This window comes from Lontra canadensis, unplaced genomic scaffold, assembly GCF_010015895.1.
Source record: "Lontra canadensis isolate GAN:19392208 unplaced genomic scaffold, GSC_riverotter_1.0 scaffold3, whole genome shotgun sequence".
NCBI classification, from domain to species: domain Eukaryota; kingdom Metazoa; phylum Chordata; class Mammalia; order Carnivora; family Mustelidae; genus Lontra; species Lontra canadensis.
The window spans coordinates 2,635,277-2,655,894 of record NW_022630997.1 but is presented as its reverse complement, the minus strand read 5'-3'; the positions used below and the strand labels follow the sequence as shown (position 1 = coordinate 2,655,894).

The 20,618-nt window shown below is 39.6% G+C and overlaps 1 protein-coding gene across 1 annotated transcript in view; it reads right to left on the bottom strand.

Moving 5' to 3' along the window:
* RAB11FIP2 (RAB11 family interacting protein 2) overlaps positions 1-12,810 on the bottom strand; it is a 41,263-nt gene extending 28,453 nt beyond the window's left edge. The window contains exons 1-3 of the mRNA XM_032878842.1: positions 12,313-12,810; positions 6,297-6,739; positions 5,116-5,584 (exon numbers count right to left, since the gene is read on the bottom strand). Coding sequence (XP_032734733.1) covers positions 5,116-5,584; positions 6,297-6,739; positions 12,313-12,665 — 1,265 coding nt within the window. The 5' untranslated portion in view covers positions 12,666-12,810. The remainder of the gene's footprint in view (positions 1-5,115; positions 5,585-6,296; positions 6,740-12,312) is intronic.
* Positions 12,811-20,618: the final 7,808 nt, after the last annotated feature.

Here is a 20,618-nt window from a genome sequence, read left to right as displayed (position 1 = left end):
AATTTAGTCTGAGATAGGACCCAACAAATTGTAGTTGAAGAGAAATCCCCAGGAGCCACTGACGATGAGCACAAACGAGGACATGGACTCATCTAGGTGGTATGGGGCACCCACAAAAGAAGATTCGGCATAGCTATAAGAAGCTTAGATAGCTTAGTAAGGAAGACTAAGACCCAGACACAATAGATATCCTAGAGCAGTTATGTTCTGTATCAGCAGAAATCCAAAAGGAAATACCATGTTATTAACCAAGAATGAATTAAAGAGTTCTTAGCCTAAAGGACAGGTTGAGCACACTCAGATGAGTTAAGAGGACATTCCAGGACTGAGCCAAGGAATGGGCACAGTAAGGCTTACAAGGGCCTCAGAGGAGAGAGGTAAGGAAATTAACTTACCTAGAACAGAGAGATAAGGAACAGTAAAAGTTGGCGAATCAAGAAAAGCCTAAAATACAGTAAGTCTTGAAAGTTAGAAGAGTTTGGATTTAGTGTTACAAATCAGAGGTTCTTAAACTTTCTTGAACTAGGCTTTTCCAACAGACTAAAGTTACCATGGCTCCCGTGCCCTTAATACTAAGTAGTAATAATGCTAAGTGTTGTGATAAGTAAAATGCAAAAACTGCAGTTCACTTAATACTCTCAGAATGTCTCATTCAGATAAGGTTTAATCATTTATGCTTGGTGAGGTGGCCTTCCACATTCAGGGACCCAGGCTACCTGTGTCTTATGGCTCTGCCTTTTATGAAGATCTCCATTCAGTCAGCCTGGGGCTCAGCAAACTATTTCAGTAAACTTTGCAGGCCACACAGTCTCTGTTACAAGGACTCAACTCCACTGCTATGGCAGAAAAGTAGACAAACCAGTGGCTGGGCTGTGCGAAGCTGAAACGTTATTTACAAAAATATGGTTTGCCAACATCTGGCCTAAGGTACTGAGAAAGACAGGCAATAGAGATGACTGCACAGGACATTTTCACGGACCAGACCTGGACGTGGTAGATTTCTCACTCACTCACTCCAGTAAGCCAGAACTCCGTCACCTGTCCCCAGCTAAGGCTCTAGCTGTGTCTGTGTTTTTTTTTTTTTTTTTTAAAAAAGGACATCCTGTTTGCTGAACATAGATACCATGTCCACTTTCCACTGGAAGACCAGCCTGGTGTTAAATTAGACATGGCTGTGAACAAATGATTAAAAATGGCATAACACACACTCGGGTTTTTTTGTTCTTGGAAAATTTATCTAACCGCCGATGCAAACAAGCATTACTTTACAAATTGTGTGGGGTTAGCCACACAACCCCGCAGTTGATCCTGACGACGCCAAACTACCTGCGATTATAATTAAAAAGCAAGAGTAGCTGCCATTTGAAAACACAAACTCCGTACCAGTCATAAACGGATGAAACATCTTCCTGAAAACGCCAAGAATTCCAGCTACGCTTTGCAGCGCATGTGTAGTAGGGGTCGCGCGGCACGCCCGCTGTTAGACAGCATCCGGACTTCTCAGAACCGCGCAGACCACCGCACCCAACTCAGCTTCCTCTGGGTCCGCGGCGGAACAGAACCGGCTTTCCTCACTGGCTGCCGGGGAGTGGGACGTGACGGACTCTGGCCAAGGGGACACCTGTAGAGGTGATGCACACGGCAGCCAGGCCTGACACAGAGACATGCCACACGGGACCCTCGGCTCTCCGCCCCTGCTGCACGACCCTGCCGGCTGGGTGGTAAATGGTGGCACCACAAGAAGGAAGGAGCCTGGCTCCTGAATAACGCTGTGCAGTTGAATGGCCACAGGAGCAAAGCACCACTTCCCTCCTCCCCGCCATCGTGAATCAGGTGGTGACAGCGAGTGACACGCTTTGACTGTGATCAGCCACCAAGATCTGGGGTTATGACAGCTGATAACCTACTTAACACAGAGTTCTTAAGAAACTCCAGAAACGTGCTGCCTAGGGTCTGAATATTAAATTTCAAGAGCCCTTTGACACTCACTGAGATGCTGAATAATGCTTAGTTTTACATAAAAATGCACCTATTTGCCTTTGTGGGTCTATTTTTGATGTGCCAGAAGGTCTTTCCAGCCCACACTGGGCTGGAAGAGGAGCCTAAAGGAACAAAAGCACATTTTAGGAAATGGGTCTGCTATTCCGTGTTCATTGATTCAAAAGTGATTTGCTCTAACCCCTACTACCTACCAAGCATCAGGCTGGAGATAAAGGTCAGAAAGATGAATGAAAGGCCCTCAAGCTGTTCCTCGTGGTGGAAGGGAGGCCAGTGACTGGTCCATTAGTGAACAATGGGATGCCCATAGAAAGTAAGACTTACATAAGAAAAGGCTGTCCCACAAGGATCAACTACCTCTTCCTATGAGAGCAGGCAAGGCTTCAAAGAAGAGGGGCAGGTAAGAGGAAAGAAGTAAACACAGGGCAGCAAAGGGCTTCAAAGAACCCCATTTTCCTATTCCTTGTTGGAGTAACCTTACAAAGAACTGATTTCATTTCTTCTATTGGTTTTACGCAAGACTATTATCAGACCTATTCCAAGAATGGAAGCACAGGGTGGTATTTTTTGCGGTTTACAAGGTGATTTGGTCAGGTGGATTTTACTTTTTCTTTACCAAGAAATAATAACTCTGACTTCTAAGAAAGCATTCCTCAGTGCTTTCAAGTTTTCTGGAATAAAGAAAATTCTCCAGGTTCAATCACACCCTGTGCACTCACAGGGCAGCAGCACAGTTCCCCTGCACCTGCGATCCCAGGTGAGCTGCTCACTCAGAGAACGCCCCCCCCCCCCCCCCGGGGGCACAGCCCCCTGGTCCCCCTTCACTCCAGTCAGCCCTCTCACAGACATCAGTCACAAGAGTCCAGGAGACTCAAAACAGCACTACTGGAAAAAAATAATCCGCAGCCCATGTCCTAGTGACGGCAGTCTGTAGCTTCCAAAGTGCATGTGGTTGAGATGTGAACCTGGGAAATCTAAAATGTCTCCTTTCAACTGAGGGCTGATGTCAGCAGGAGAAACAGGAACACACGGTCACGGTCACGGACAGACGAAACTCCCTCGACTGTATCCTCCCAAATTCCACTCAAGATCAAGCTGCTTTCCAGAACTTTGAACTGTACTCTCTTCCCTGATTTACTTAGTGTCAATCCTTCTTTTTTACACTGTAAATTAGAGAGACACTTTAATTGCAAATGTATTTACCACGAACATGGTTTGCAACACACAGGGAAAGAGTACAATGTTGTCCTCATACCTGGCATCCCAAAGAACAGGAAGAAGAGAAAGACTTAAAATTGAAAAATCTTATTTTTTACACATTTGCAAGCATTTTATGCATTTACCAAGAAATAGCTCTAATTTTGAAAGAATCAGCATTTGTCCTGAAGTCACCCAAACAAAGCCTAAATCTGGCAAGATGCCAAACTCACTTTTAAGGCCTGCAACAATCCACGTGAACAGCCCAAGTAGAGGGCAATTAAAGATCTGAGGATACTTATTTTTCCACATGCCTCCGTGATGTAAAAACATTATTTTCTTACCAGTTCCCATTTTTCTTGCTTTTCTTTGACTTTAAAATTATTTAACTTACCCAATCTCCAAGTTATCGCAGAGTTATTTTTAATTATCTTCTTCTTCAAAAAAAAAAGTTTAGCAAAGGGAGAAAAATACATTTCTATTTACCTCTGTAATTTAGGACTTAAGACAATATGTAGACTACGCTATACGAAACACCAACATAAAATATGTGAGTAGCATAACAAAACCATGGACTCTTCGATTAAAACATTAATATTACACGATAAAAATGCATTTTTTGGTATACAGTTTATAAAGAAAACCGAACAATACTTTTTAAAGCCATAGCAAATATTTACTGCTAAAAGAAAATGAAAGAAATACACGTTTCCCTTGAAAATGTTAAATGCATACTTTAACCCATCTTTAGAAAATCAGAAGACAGGTGGGAGAGCACTGTCTAACAGGATGCTTGTTAATACTATATTCTTTTGTGAATGATGGGACAAAACAAGGCACAGTTTTTGAATAAAAGATGATATGACAGTATATAAAACATAGTAACAGCCACCAGTCACTGGCTTTATACCATGTACTTGATTTATAATTTATCATCACCCAATCCTACCACGCAGGTATTCCTTTCCTTGTTTCAAAGATGGAGACGATGAGGTTCACAGAGGTCCCAGAGCTACTGAGCCAGGATTCCCACTCAGGTCAGTATCCTATATAGTACTGCCTTAAGGAAAAACGTCTACACTCAACGGCAAACATTCTATCCTGCTTAGGACTCCAATAAATTCATCTTATTCTTTGATTAGGTTTTCTTTAACCAGCTATTCCACCGTTCACTTCTGCAAAATCCATAATCTCATTCAAAGGTATATAGCTCCAACTTGCACTAAGGAAGAAGAAAAGTACCATTATACGTGTAGCTGCAAACTACGATTTTGAAAATCGAATCTTTATCATGATACTGATTATTCCTATGACCACAAGTCATCATATAGAAAACTCTTTGATAAATTTATAGTATCCACAAGGGTCACAAAATTCCAGTAAACATTCACAAATAAAAGCTACTTCTAAATAGACATTTGAAAAGGGTAGTTAACACCTATGATGAAAACCATTAATACTTAACCTAAGCCAGTATTTCTTAAAGAACAGCCCATGGGCTGCTATTGGTCCACTAATCCTCTCCAGAGATCCCCGGAACTAATCCCTGGAAAACAATATCTAGAAACATAACTTATCACCTAATTTCTGGCCTGAATTAACACCCAGTGGTGATTCACTCTCACCATGTGTCTCCAAAAGCTACGCGGTTCTCTTCGTTAAGTTTCAGTACGTTTCTGGCTCACTTAAGTAGAGATAGACTAGGGTGGGGATTAAGAACTTTTGATCCTTGTAAGATAAAAAGTTCAATTCCAAAGATGTATGCAATGTTGCCTGGTTCCTTAATTAATTATAAAAATAAGAATTTTGTTCAAATCAAATAAAAGGAATTTAAAACATTCAAGTATTTAAAAGGGATATTTGATACTTTCAAGTACAGTATTTTTCAAAATAGCACAACTTCCCCCATGTTAGGCTTACCTTGAAGATGGCATTATATTTGAAGCCCTGAATTTTGTTGTAAACGGATTAGTTGACTCATAATCAAAATAGTCCTGACGATTTTCACTAAATGCGTTAGGTGATTTCAAGTCACAAGGGCTATCAGATCCCCCATTGCTAAGTTTATCGGATCTTCGGCTATCTTTTTTTCCAGTCACTCTCTCAAATAGGCTAACTTTCTCCCTTTTCTCTCTTTTATTTTCTTTTCTTACTTCAACTGATTTTGAAAATAAGTTCATGCCGCCGTCCCATGATTCACTGCTTTCTTCAAATGGATTTTTCTTCCTTGGCAGTGTTGCAAATTTTTGGGGTAATGAAGCAGTCACATTTGTAAATGGGTCATTTTGTCTTCCGAAAGACGATTCACCTTCATCCACACTGCTGTCAGGTTGGTTCATTTTAGAAGTATCAAAGCTTAATGTTCTTCTGTGTGGAGATTTGAGACTTCCTGCAAAACAATTTTGTAGTTAGTACATAATCAGTGACACATTACATCACACTAGTTGACACATTCTGTGTGCACACTGCTGCTTTTAGAATGAGAGCAATTAGCTATTTAAAGATATTAACCTTTAAAATAATCAAGGAAAACAATCTTAAAATGGTAAAGCATAGCAGTCTCAAGGAGGTAGGCTAATAATAATTAGCATATTGCTAGAAAATCAGGAATTGACTCAGCTCAGAAAAAAACAATCACATACACAAACTATAATGTCAAAACTAGAGGTTCTGGTGGGCACAATGGTGCTATAAATTCCCAAAGACTTTTTTCATCATTAGCATTAAACATACTTTGCTACTTCTGAACATACAGTATTTTTTTTATAGGAACTTTCTGATTAAATGGAATATTTATTTATGCTTCAGGCTTTCAAGACCAAAGAAACAGCAGTCAAAAAAAGACGCCAGGCCATGAAAAGCAACTGGGACTCATTTTTGTTATCATTTAATAATATAAACACAATGCTGAATACAGACAAATTCTGCCTTTAATAAACTTACCAATTTTGAGCGTACTGGGCACTCAATAAAGAGTTGACAACTAAACTTAGAAACTACCAAGAAATTGCAATTTTCATTTGCTAACTTCGTAAGTTTGACTTTAAAAATTAAAATGGTAGTTCGGATCACTAAGGATACAATTAGATAGTGTCACTTACCGCTTTCTGGAACCGCTCCAAAGGCATCTATCTGCCGCCCGAGAAGATGCGTCTGACCAATGGTGCCGGACTTCAGTTTCTCAGAAGATATGTGTGTCCCAGTTAAATCAGACATTGAATGTGCTGAAGAGAGTCGCTGAGGACCCAAAAGGAAAGGCTTTTTTGGTTTGGATTTCATCTGTATTTCACCACTTGAAAATTCAGTACTGGCATCGGGTATGTGAGAACTTGGAATGATTGCAGAAGACGTATCCGAAAATGTCCCATCATTTTTTCTACCTTTCATCTTATCTTTTAATTTTGCAAAAGGAGATCTTGTTTTGTCCTTCATTGATAAGTCAAACATACTTGCTGTCATATTGTTCCTCATGAATTGAATATTGACTTTGATCTCACCCCTGTTTTTGGCTCTTTTTCCTTGTTTGGATTCTAATCTAAACCACCTTAAAGAGAAGGAAAAAAAAACTGGGTTGTAACACGTAAGGAAGAAAGGATATAAGCTTGGTATATACAAAGAGCTTCTTAGGTTAAGCTATTCCACATCAAGGCAAACTAAGCACAAGAGCTATTATGTATCCATCTGACATAAGTGTTGCTAGTGGCCTAAGAACATTTGTTCATGTTAAAAGACACTGAAGTAAAGGCCAGGAAAGAATTCATCAACACACTACTCCCTAACATCATACAATAATGACCACATTTTTAATAATTAAATATTTAGCCCGTTTTTCTTCTTGTAAAATCTATTGAAAGAATCTTGTTAACATCGGAGACCACTGCATTATAGTTTGCTAACTGTGAAAATTACATAAGATGTAATTTAGATTCATATAAAGTGGGTCAAAGCCTTCTCCTGAATAAAATATGAAAAATGAGTAAAATGTAGGAAGTGACAAATAGTCACAAATCCTGTGAAGTTTTTGAAAAAGCAAGCTTAAATGCTTCCTGTTAGAATCTATTTGCTTCGCTTACTATTGCTACTGTAACACCACCAAAGAAAAATTATTTTAATTGGAGCCAAATCTTGCTGAATCGCACTGCCCATTGTCAATGATATTACAATAGTCCCCCCTTATCCATGGTTTCGCTTTCCCTGGCTTCAGTTACCAGCAGTCAACTGTGTTCTGGAACAAGAAGATCCTCGGTCTGACATACCCTCAGAAGGTCAGTAGTAGCCTAATGCTATGTCCCAAAGCCTACATTATTCACCCCACTTCGTCTCAATACAGAGGCATTTTATCAGCTCATGTCACCCCACGAATGGTGAGTAGAGGACAATAAGGTAGAGAGACCACGTCCGCATTATTTTTATTACAGTGTATAACTGCTCTATTGTACTACCGATCTCTTGTTGTGCCTAACTTATAAATTAAACTTTCTTATAGGTATGTACATACAGGAAAAACACAGTATATTTAGGATTGGGTGCTAGCCACGGCTTCTGCCCCCATGGGGGTCTTGGGACGTATCCCTGTGGGTATAAGGGGGCTACTATATAAGCCAAATTTATTTTGGTTTTGTTCATAGTATTCTTATCCATGAGAAAGCCTCTGGTGGGGTCAGTGATACAAGTGGTTATTCCACAGGGAAACAGCCAAAAAAAAAAAAAAAAAAAAGGCAAAATCAAGTCTAGGAAAGAGTTACTACAGTGTTTTCACATTACTTAACAATGAAGCATAACTTGCAGACAGGTTATTACTTAAATACGGCTCTAATAGAGTGTAACAAATTTTCTTAGCTACAAAGGAACTCTGATCTAATTTTATATTAGTACTTTCTCTCCTTGTTACCAGGAAGATATGCCAGAAGCTTATGTTTACTATCCATCAGGTGGAAGACCAGTTCATGGGTCTTTCCAGACAGGAGGGAAAATTGGCACACAACATCCATACCACTTCCATCTCGGCAAGTAACACACAAGAGAAATATTTTCCTCATTAATTTGAAGCAATTCAGTCAATTAAGATCTAGGTGCATCAAAACAAGCAGTTTTTTTAAAAATAAAATATTTTCTAGTAGGAAGCATTATCCCAAGACCCTTAAATGAGAAAAGCCCTTGAAGCAAACAGTGAAATCTGAAGACACAGGGACTAGAAATGAGAAATGACAGAAATAAACTCTGTGGAGTAGAGAACCTTGAACAAGATAAATTTAGCACTCGAAAAGCAAGGTTATACCCCCAGTTATTAATGCCCAGTTCTGGAAAATAAAGCCATTTTCAATGGGAGAGAAATGCTTCTGATGGATGGTACAGGGGTAATACTCTGTAACATCTAAGCTTTACGCAAACTAATGACTACACTGTGGAAGAAGTGTACCAAAAACAAAAAACCCAAGCATGTCCTCTTCCATGTATATAACAAATCAAAGCAAATCTGAGAAAAAAATAAACCAATAACCCAATAGATGGAAGGAGGAGTAATCAAAACTCATTGAATTTCAGAAATAAGACCAAATCAATCATCTACTTTTAACATCCATTTTTCATAGATGAGGGACTTGAGGCACAAAGGCTAAGTAACATCCCAATGTCAGATTAAAGTCAGTAAGGAAAATTTCCAAGTTGATGAATAACATCTGCATGAAAATAGAAGTTCTTTACTATTTGATGAACCACATATGTTAATAAGGTTAAAGGCAGGGCTGGCCATGTGTTACAGGACTCTGTGTTCAATCAGGAGGCAGTGACAACGAAGGAGGAAGGCAATGCAGGTTTTCTACTGCCAAAGGGTAAGCTCACTGAAGGCAGTTTGCCTTGCGCTCGATAAATATTTGTTGAATATTTTTTGCTAAAACTATACTCCTAACACAACCAGGCTACAACTCTGTGTGTGTGTTGTGTCGTTTTGTTTCATGGTAGGGAACACAACTCAAGCTTTAAAGAATCAAGCAAGTCAGTATTTGAATACAAACTCTAAATACAATGTCTTTTCCATCCTCCCCCACACTTCAAGACAAAAACAAAACAAACAAAAAAAAAACCTGCAAAGAATTTTAACAAATATATAAAACTTAAAATTTAGGCATGACAAACTACTTTAGCTTCTTTGTTTTGAAAGTGATATAATGGGGAAGTCTTAATGAGGCCGTCAAGAACCATTCCGGAGATAGCACTTATTTTCCCAGGCTTCAAAAAGATAGAATGAAGACACAGCATTTGGGGTTTAGTGGATTAATGCTGATTTTTTTCACCTCTGGAGTGCTGTTTTTAAACTGTATATGGCCTCTGTTCAATTTTTAGTGGGCACAGGTCCATGTTCAAAAACCACCACACATGTGGGAACTATTCCCAAGCAATTGGTGCTGTGTGGTCAGGAACGGGACAAGATTGGCAGGAAGGGTGCCAGAGGCCAGGACACAGGTGCACTGCAGAGACTCACACAAAAGTCCTAAAATCTGCATGTGTTTGAGTCATACCTAACTCTAGGGACTCTGATTGTTATTACTTTTCATGAGCATTTAAAAAAAAAAACAAAAAACCCAAAACACAACATCACCCATTCCTGTTGTAAAAAAAAATCAATAGATATTACATAACAGCGTGAACGATTTTACCATTCTATTATTAAACATTGTATTATTTCCTTAAATCTCGTGCCAGAACCAACCCAGACACTCATAAAAGTGGGAGATACAGAAGTTCTCTTTCCATGCCCCATTCAAAATGTTCTGGCTCAGGCCCTTCCCCTTGCCTTAAAAGAAAAAAAAAAAAAAAGAAAAGAAAGAAAGAAAGAAAGGCATTTAATTTCAAATTATAAAAATAAGTAAAGTAATAGTTTTAGCCATCACACTTCTTTGCCTATCATGACACAATTGGAAGACAAACTGTAAATACTTGTCTTCAGTGTCAAGAGTATAAAGTGTCACACCCAGCAGTTTCATGGGACTTCTAAATCAGCTGGTAGCCTTCATCACTCATACCAGTTTTCTAAAAAGCACTTGGGGATATGCCGACAAGGCTCAGCACTGTGCAGAATATTAAATATCTTTCTTGCAATACACCGGTGGCTCAAGTTCATCTCGTACTGTGCCACATGCACAGCTGTGCTGGAAAAGAAAGCTATTAAATATATTAAAAAACTAGAAATATTACCAATAAAGACATATCATCAAATATGTGGTCCTCATTTATCCACAACGAAAATGGGATTTGGTAACATCTGAAAATCACTTTGCATGCAATAACATCACAAGCCCTGTTGAGAACATTTTAAAGCATTTTCCCCCTGAAAGTTCTAATCAATTTTATATAGTAGCCAATAGAGATTTTCTTTAGGGAGACCACAACAGGAGAATTGCTTACGGCCAAATATACTGTTATTCGGATGCTGCCAAAGATAAGGAGTAAAACAAGATGGAATTTTAAAAGCTCATTTCATCCTCTGAATCTCTGGATTCACAGTTGGGCCTACTTTCACTCGGAAATTTTAGATTTTAGAGAAGGCCTGTAATAAGTCATTAACATAAAAAGTATCAAAAAACGCAGATAAAACTTGCAGTCACAATATACTTAAAAGTTTACTTTCAAAACACTTTAAATATTAGAGAGTAAGTGTCATCCAAAATTGGTGATTTGAAGCAAATTATTTAGTGATTATCCACTTTTCAGTTTCAATTTGATGAAAAACCCCTCAGAAACAACGCCATTTTGGATGTAACAAACTGTTATCAAAAATCATCGGAATACATTTAACTTTACATTTTTTGAAACTTTTCTCTTTTTCTTAAAATATTGTTATCTCCTAATTAAATATTAACCATTTTCCCTCCTGCATTCCTAGTATTTATCTCTCTACCCTTTTACCCTTCATGTATTAAATCTTACATGAAGTCCTGATTTTTTAAAATCTACTGAAAACTCTAATCAAAGGAAGGCGTACAGAAAATATTAAGTGACACTTGTTCTAAAATATAAGAAATTAACATGAACTTCAAGAAAGTTACCATTATCAAAAGTTTTTAAAAGCCAAATAAACTTCAATTATGATTGAAAGAAACACCAAAGCTGCTCTGGAAACTTCTTGTCCTCTTATAAATTCAACCTGTATTTTTCTCTCATTAATTCCGTTAATCTTAAGGTTCTCTCAGATCAGAATAATTATAGGTTTAAGGAAGGGTGAGTATACCAATCTCTAAAAACATATTATTTTTCAACTTAAGACATAATATCTAAGTGCTAATTTATATTATCCTTTTTTAAATGAGAATATATCTATCCTAAGCTTTAAAGTTGTAGGTTAAAGGTCATGTTTGCAGTGAAGATGTCATTAAAATCACTTCATCACAAGAACTGAATCACTGTCTCCAATCTGAGAGCACTGAACATAGTCTAAACACACCGGCTTTACAAAACTAATTCTGAATATACTAACTCCAATACGTTGTAAATTCACAGAAAAATGTTATTCAAGGTTAAGATTGTTTGTACACATTTTAAAATTTTTCTTTTAACAGCATTAGACTCCATCGAGATGTACTGACCCCGAAAGATGTTTAAGCTAAAATAAAGGCCAACTTGTGTTTATAAAGCTACAATGAAATACTTAACTCTAAATTTGGTAATTTATCTTTTGACAGCTTCAGAGATCAATATGAGACCTTACACTGGTAGATTTAATTTTCTGATGTTCCATTTCCTGGAAAATTGTAATGTTTAATGATCACAACAATTTGAACACATGTTAAGTTTTGGTTGATCAACAAAGTGATCCAGTCCTCTTATAAGTAGTGAAACAATGTCAGTTTACTTAAAATTCAGTGCAAAATATTCACTTATTTAAATGTTTACCTTAAACAAAAATAAGAGAGTAATGGATCATTAACGCCTCCATTTAAAAAATATTTCTTCACACGGGCTATTTTCACTTCAGATTTGTGCAGATAGGGTGCTTAAAACTAGGTCATATTTCAATGCAAAAACCAATGCCCCAGCTATACAAATTATTTCCAAGAACACAATATCCATAAATAAGATAGAGTTAATCTCCCCCAATTCAAAATAAATTACATAACTTACTCTGTTTTCCTTCTTTGTTTGTCCTCAAAGATGTCATTGAGATTGATTGCCACCTGCCCTAAAAACTTATCCAGACCCACCAGGGACCTGTGCATAACTATGAGGAAAAGAATGTATTTCTCTGGATTCCCCTGCATTAGCAATCCAGGTAGCTCAAAAGAGGCCTCCTCCTTCCACACTGGCTCAAGGGTTTTCTCAGCTACAGAGGTGGAGTACTTTTCCTTGCCCAGCTGAATTATAGTGTATGTGTCATTGGTGCCACTTTTGCCTTTTGGCTTAAGATCTTTGGCTTGGAGCACTGTGACCTGCACGTGGGTAGGAAACCACTTTTGGGCTTGCTCGGACAGCATCATTCTGTCCTTCTTCTCTGCACGGAGTTCTCAAGCGCAGGCAGTGCCCCTCCCGGAGGGAGAGCCTAATTCCTTAATCACTGCATCCTAAGGGCACTTAACGGCGACAGGCAAACTCACAGCGGCCCAACTTCCCCAGGGTTCACTGTCAAGCGCCTCGCTGGGGGAGCCCGCGGCGCGGCTGTTCTGGGGGTCCCCTCTCCGCTGCAGAAGCCCAGGGTCCCAGCATCCCCTGGCCACGCCGCCCAGGCCTCCTCGCGGACCCCCGCGCCTGGCGTCCGCACCTTCACGCGCCGCCGGCCGCGGGGACGGGCCCTGGGCGGCGGCGGGCGGCTCCTGGGCCTGCGGGCAGGTGAGGCCTGGCCGCCAGAGCCCCGCGGAGGGCTGCGGGGGAGGGAGGGCGACCCCGGCCCCGCCGCCTAGAGCTCTCCCGCCCAAACCCGCAGCCCCCCGGCCCCACGCCTGTCTCTTCGCGGCCGGGCCGCCCCGCCTCCTCCGCGCCTCCCGCCCGCCCGCGCCTGTCGGCGGGCCCGGCCCGGCTCCTCCTTCCGACCCCGGTAATACGAACCGCCGGCGGCTCGCGCGGCCTGGCTCCCTCTCGCAAACCTCTCCCTCTCCCTCCTCCTCCCCCTCCTCCCCCTCCTCCCCCTCGCCTCGGCTCCTCCTCTCGGGCGGGGGCGGGGGTGGGTCGCCTGGCCGTGGAGCGGGACGGGGGGCAGGGGACACGGCCGCCCCAGCGCCGGCGGGCCGCGGGCTGCAGGGCGGCAGGCACCGGGCTCGGCCTCGCCGGCCGGTTGCTCCTAACACCCGGCGGGCGGCGGCGGCGGCGGCACTTCCGGGTTGGCCTTCTCCATGTTGATCTCAGGAACGCGACGGGGCGGGGCCGGGCGGGGCCGCAGGGTCAGGGGTCAGCGCCTCCCTGGTTGCCGTGACGACCGGGGGGCGCGCTGCGAGAGCTCCCCTCCCAGGGCTGGGTGCCCCTCCTAGGTTTCGCGGGCGCTGCTGGGCCCTGGCACGGCGCTGGGCCCGGGGGACGTGGGGCCTGCACAGGCCAGCCGTGGGGCTCCAGGGGGAGCGGCGGAGTGCTCCTGAGTGGTGGCAAGCAAGGCCCGGGCCTGCCCGGTCTAGGGAGAGACCCGATTTCAGTCTTCGGAAACTAACACGGTTTGGCTGTACCCTGGTGCCTGGAGCCTGGTACGGAGCGGGCGTTAGATAAATGGCGGGGTGCGTCAGCCGTCTTCCCGGACCGAAAGCACGCTTTTCCCCAACTCCTTACCCACTGTTCGCTAATTCGCTGGAAACACATCCCCCACCCCCAATGGAAGAAGAAAGGCAAGCAGATAAAAGAGCCCCCCAAAACACAGGAATTTAAAAAGATCGGGAGAGACGCTGGGCTAGAATCAAAAGACCTGGTTCCTACCCCATGTCTGCCGCCATCATCAGTCTTTGTGACCTTGGACACGTCATTTCCCTTCCCGACACTCAGTTTCTTCAAGACTAAGAAGACTGTGTCGAGGACACCCTCTGAGCGCTCGCTCTCCGCTGGGCTCCTGGGCCTCTGGTGGACCATCCAGCTTCCGAAGCCAAAACCAGAGATGATTCTCCTTCACCAAGGGCTGCAGCCTGTTGCCTTACCTGCACCTGAGGGTACAACCTGATGGACACCAGTGCTGTTGGAAAGGAGGGGGTTTTTTAAGAGTAGGAAATGGAGATGTGTTAATCCCAAGCTTTTCCTGGACTAACCAGATCTAGTGGGGAAAGTACGGGTAATAGCTGATGAGTCAGGAGACTTGCTGGGGTGTCCTGCCTCTGCTGGAAATTCAATATGTAGCCTGTGATGGGCACTTTGCTTCCTGAGGCAAGAAATTGAGATTCTGGAAACCTCCATCTCTTGTCCATGCATTGTAGATAAAATGGCTATTGGACTGTAGATAGCTTTTTATTTTATTGTGACTAAGATAGTTTGGAGGAGTATTCTGGGGTAATGTACATTTCTTAGCATTGTGTGGCACTGGGTCTCCTTTTGCCCCTCTGTTTCTCAATTACAAGAGACATTTATATGACTACTTTTTTTTTTTAACCTATACAGGCCTCCTCATGCTTTTAAACTTTTTTTTTTAAAGATTTTATTTATTTATTTGACAGAGATCACAAGTAGGCAGAAAGGCAGGCAGAAAGAGGAGGAAACAGGCTCCCCACTGAGCAGAGAGCCTGATGCGGGGCTCAATCTCAGGACCGGACCCTGAGATTGGTGACCTGAGCTGAAGGCAGAGGCTTTAACCCACTGAGCCACCCAAGCGCCCCTATATGACAACTTTTTTGAATTTATTTCTGCTCATGTCTTACCTTCCCAATGAAATTCTAAATCCTTTGGACTGCCTTGTGTTTCTTGGATCATCCCTTCACAGTCCCTAGCGTTCAATAGCTACTCAGTTTCTTGAATGACTTAATGCCTCTTCTCCCTTTATAGGATGAACTTGGAGAGTAAAACAATTTGATAGATATGCATATACTTTTCCAACTAACAATGGCCATAAAAATAAGATAGGGTGTTTATTATCTTTAGGCAAGATTCAAAACTTTTCCATTTAAAGACATTACGTTCTCCATGTTCCTCAGTGTCCCATGCTTAAAAACTACTAGCTGCAGCCCTTAAAACTGACAAATAGGGGTGCCTGGGTGGCTCAGTGGGTTAAAGCCTTTGCCTTCCGCTTGGGTCATGATCTCAGGGTCCTGGAATCAAGCCCCGCATTGGGCTCTCTGCTCAGCAGGGAGCCTACTTCCTCCCCTCTCTCTCTCCCTGCCTCTCTGCCTACTTGTGATCTCTGTCTGTCAAAAAAACAAAAACAAAAAACGGACAAATAAGGGCCTGTTCATTAAAAATTTTTTGAGTGGAGGTATGCGAGTCCCCAATATATTTGTGTCAGAAGATCAGTCATTGAAGAACCTCAGTGGGGGAGGGGATACTGTCTATATTATTTTAGTCTTGTAGAAGGAAAGTACTTTACTAACACTAAATGGCAACAACACAAACCTCAAAGAGCACCCAGATTCTAGCATATTCTTTCAGGGACCCACTGATACTTGCTAGTGTCTATAGGTTTCCTTTCATGTTGGAAACTCCCAGTTTTTTAGTGCTGCTTGCACACAGTGGCTGGTGTGAGTTCTGCATGAAGTAGGTGCTCCAAAAAGACACACTGGATTAGTTTACCACCAGAATCTTCAGGGAAACAAACTACAGATAAATCATAAATAATCCTGAGCTAGACTTCATCTAGAATGAAAAGACCTGGTTTTAGGTCATTCTAGGGAGAGCATACTATCAAAATTAGAAAAAAAAAAAAAAAAGAATTTTCCATCTCTGAGACACAGTGCATGAAAAGGCCATGTGTGGAAAATAAAACAAAACCATCATCATACTGTGAATATAGCATCTGGATCCCAGAGTGGGCAGTTGTCAACTTTAAAGAAAAATATTCTTTGGGATTTTAAAAGAGTGTACTGAGTAGTCAATGGTGGAATTTCAACCAGCATCTCCAGAGAGAAATGATTTGATGCCTGAAATTTACAAAAACAAAATAAACATCATGAAAACAAATTTCAGTTTAGAATTTTCACAAATTGCATTTTTAAAAGTCTTCCTGTCTCTAGGAAGGTTGTAATTCAATAAACAATACACAATTAATTATAATAGTGGATGTGTGTTTCTAAAGAGCTTAAATTGTTCGGTAAGCTTTATTAATGATTATAAACTTGTTTACAAGTATTTCACTCATCTCTGAAATATAGTTATCTCTAGGGTGGAAGTTGGCAGCAACAGTTGACAGCAACACAATAACATACTCCTCCAACACAATTCAGGGAGTACTCTAAAGGCAAGAGCTAAACAACTAGAATTAATAACATCTCCTGTAGCACCTACATTTCTTTTGAGTTTTCCCCGAAACCTAGCTGGAGCCAAAATTCTTTAGAATTACTCTCTGGCTAGATCAGAAGTTATGACCTAATGTTTGTAAGCCGGAATAAGAAAATAGCATATTTTTGCCCCAGGGAAGAAAATAAACAACAGCAACAAAAATAAGCTAAATAGAAGCCAGAATTACATTATAAAAGTGAAGTCATTTCCTATAAGAACGTGTTGTTTTTTTCTTTTTTGATTGTTTATTAAGAGTAAAAACATGTCAGTTGGATGAAACATGTGGTTGGTTCAGAGAGAAATAATGGCAGTTATATCAGATCTGGGATGAAAGTGGTACTGCAAAATGTTTATTGTCTTACAGTTTTAAAAATCCTACTTACTAATTTTAAGATAACAGGGACAGTAGTTTAAAAGAGGGAGAAGTATTGCATACATAAAGGCAACATACCAGAGTTGAAGAGAGTCACTTATTTTAACCTGCCCATATCGTATGCCTAATGACATACACAGAGATGTTTGGTATTGGGAAACCAAATACCAGGGCTTGGGAAGATAACACATCTTAAAGGAGTAAAATGCTGAAATTTCTAATTTTAGACTCTTATAATGCCTGTTGCAATGAGTAAGAACAATTTGACCAGAAAGTAAAAATAGTCAACATTTATTCTCCAATTGTGGAAGATTTCACCAGTTGAAAATATTTACTAAGTGATGCACCTTTAAGTCAAATCCCATAAGGAGACTTGTTCCAAGCATTGTGAAAGATTTCTCCCTTTGGACATCAGCATCTCTAAAATTGCACCTTGTGAATCGATTGTAGGACAATTATAGTGTTCTTAGTGTTTAAATAACCCACTAGGTTACTCCCATGTACGTTACCTAACAGATACTAATTATTTTCCAGTTGGAGGTTCAGAGACATAAGAGCAACAAGAAGCTTTCCCGAAACATCGTCATGATCTTTAGACTTCAAATACACACACACATATACACACACACACATTTCAACCCAAATATATACAAAATTTACATACCTATGGCAAAACTCCAGAGTTATGATAAAGATACATACATGGATAGATTAATCTTCACATAACCAGTCAAAAAAAAAAAAAGGGTATTTGGCATGTTGATTTGGAACTACAATCACAATAAGCTAGTAATTGGGGGGTTTTGATGATCATTTTGCTTTCATCAATGAATTGATTGATTTGTCTTCTGGGATCGTGCAATGTATGGACACAGTTTGTGGTGCATGAGAAGCAGTGTGATGTATAATATAAAGAATTCCAGTCAGCAATGTGGGTTTTAATCCCAAGTCTGCCTATTACTAGCTACATCTCTTTAGGGAAGTAATTTTCCTCCCTTGGACTTTGTTTCTTCACTGTAAAATAAGAGACTACAATAGGAACCACTAAAGCATTCTATAATATTTAAAAATTCTAAGTAGTACATCTACAACATGAAGAAAATGGCATTTTAATTTAATTGAATTTGGTCAATATACTAAAGCAGTTTCCCTTTCTATGTAACTCATTAATAAAGGATCTAATTCAAGAGAAAAAATCTTCCAAATGTCTTGAGAGTTCTCTCTCCCAAGTGAAAATGATCATCACAGAAAGGAAGTAAATATAACTTTTATTAATGGACTTTGCATGAAGAAATTGACACTAACAGCTCAAGATTTGGAAGAAATTACACATAAGTATAAGTGGTTTTGGAAAGACTTAAACTTTTCACTTGTAATAAACATAATTGCTATTCATATTAGTTGTAACTTTTTCAAGCTATGAAGACATGCTAACTGAGGAGGGTAGAAATTTATGGAAGAGAATAGGTATTTGCACATCAGAATATTTTGTGTGGCTGCCTTATAATTTCCTCCTCATGCTCTCATACTATTGTGTTGTGCAATTTTTGTGCCCTCAACAAAATTTATGTTAATGCACAGAGCATGAATCGATTTACTTTAACTGTTCCATGGTATTGGACCAGACAAATAAGCCCTATTTGCTCTTTTACTTTCCAAAGGATGTTTAAATTGTTTGCAATTTTTCACTATCCTAAAGAATGCTTCAGAGATACCTGTACGTGTCTCCTATGCACATGTGCAGGGAATTTTTTTTTCATAATCCTGCCTTTTTTTTTGACAACTGGCAGTGAAATTATTAGGAATCTGTGAATGATAGGTAGTGGAAAACCCACGGGTCTGAGCATCAGATCTACGCTCTATTCCTGGGTCTGCAACTGAGGAGTTGTAATCCTGACAAGTCATCATCTTTCTGTGCCACTGGGTTCCCTTCTATCTTCAGAATTCTCAAAGTCCTTTATATGTATTATATATAGATTTTTCTATTATATAATGTATATTATTGCATATATATAAATATGTACTATTTATATATAATGTGTATGACATATGTATTATGTAATAGATATGACATACAATGTAATATGTATTATAAATTATGCATTTTATATATGCCATATAATATCCATTAACTCATAACAACATATATACTATTTGCTATCTCTTTATACTATATGCACTATTAACATATAATATGTAAAATTTACAATATATTTTTAAGTATATCTCGTAGGTATTAATTTATATAGTTATATTTATATATAAAATCAAATAAATTTACATATATACGAAAGTACTGAAGAGCAAAGATTGTCGTTATGGAAGAAAATTTTGTGCAACTTAGATATTTCACGTTTCAGTTGTCTCATCATCATGAGCCTTTCTGAAATCTCCTAGAACATTGCAACCTGTATAGGCAGACATATGTAGAGGTTAACAGAGACGGGGTCATTATTCAGAATATATATATATATATATATATGTATATATATATATATATGTAATATATTATGTAAGTAATGTTTACCACAGTTACATAAACTTATCACCTTTATACTTTGTAAACATGCTAGCATTTTTTCATTTTCAGTTAAAATCCAAGATGAAGGATTTTTTAAACAAATAATAAGGGATTAGAATTGTAATATTTCTGGAACTAATATATATGTTCATTTGGAGCACATTTAACTAGTGGGCAGTTGGCAAAACATTTATGTTTATTTTCCCCCTACATCAGATCTAATAATCTAGTAGTCTCTCCTTTTCTACTTGTTTAATCTATGCTAAACAAAGCAAAGGGCTTTAGAAGTATTTAAGATATGTATCTATCTATCTATATATCTATCTATATATGGTGTATGTGTGTGTATTACACAAAGCCTGGCTGGGTGGCATGGGGGATTGCATTTTGAGGGATAGATCCAACTCTTCTTGTTCAGAAGATTTTATATCATTTCTACCAAGCAGTTTTCAACCAGCCAGAACAATGTTTTAGTTCATCTGAATATCTGATAATAAAGATAGTTTTGGCTTGGAACTGGGTGCTTATCTTTTACCCAGCCCAAATTAGGTCACCTTCAGAGCACTTACAGGTTAGGATATAGAGAAGACCTGTTATAAGACTATATTATAATCACTTTCTAATTATCAGAATCATCATTTATGATACAAAATTAAGTATGGACTTAGCTTGGCAATGCAGACCTAAAGAAACACCTGCCTCCAGGAAGTTAAGTAGTATAATGGAAGCAACATTGAACTGAAAGAAGTTGCTTGACTCAAACAGCTAATGGTTTATATGACCTTGAGCAACTTAAAATCTTCCTTAATAAAATAGCGGCTGTAAATTTCTTTTATCGCCAGACTTGGACCTCAGATTACCCAGAACATCTTCCCAATAGTCTGACATCCATGAGTCACTGTGTTTTATGGTTGGTTGTTTACCAAGCTTATGCAGGAGGACAAAGTATTTACATTGTGTAATTTGTGCCTTTAACTGTGCTCTTATAACCTGAGGTCTTAAAAAAATTGAAGTTTAAAAAAAAAAAAGACCACTGCCATCCAAGTATGAAGTGCATCATGTGAATTTCTAAGTTAAAGTTTTGCCAAATCATCTTTGTAATTTTGAGGGGTTTTGTTTTCCTTTTCTATATGCCCTTGGACATTA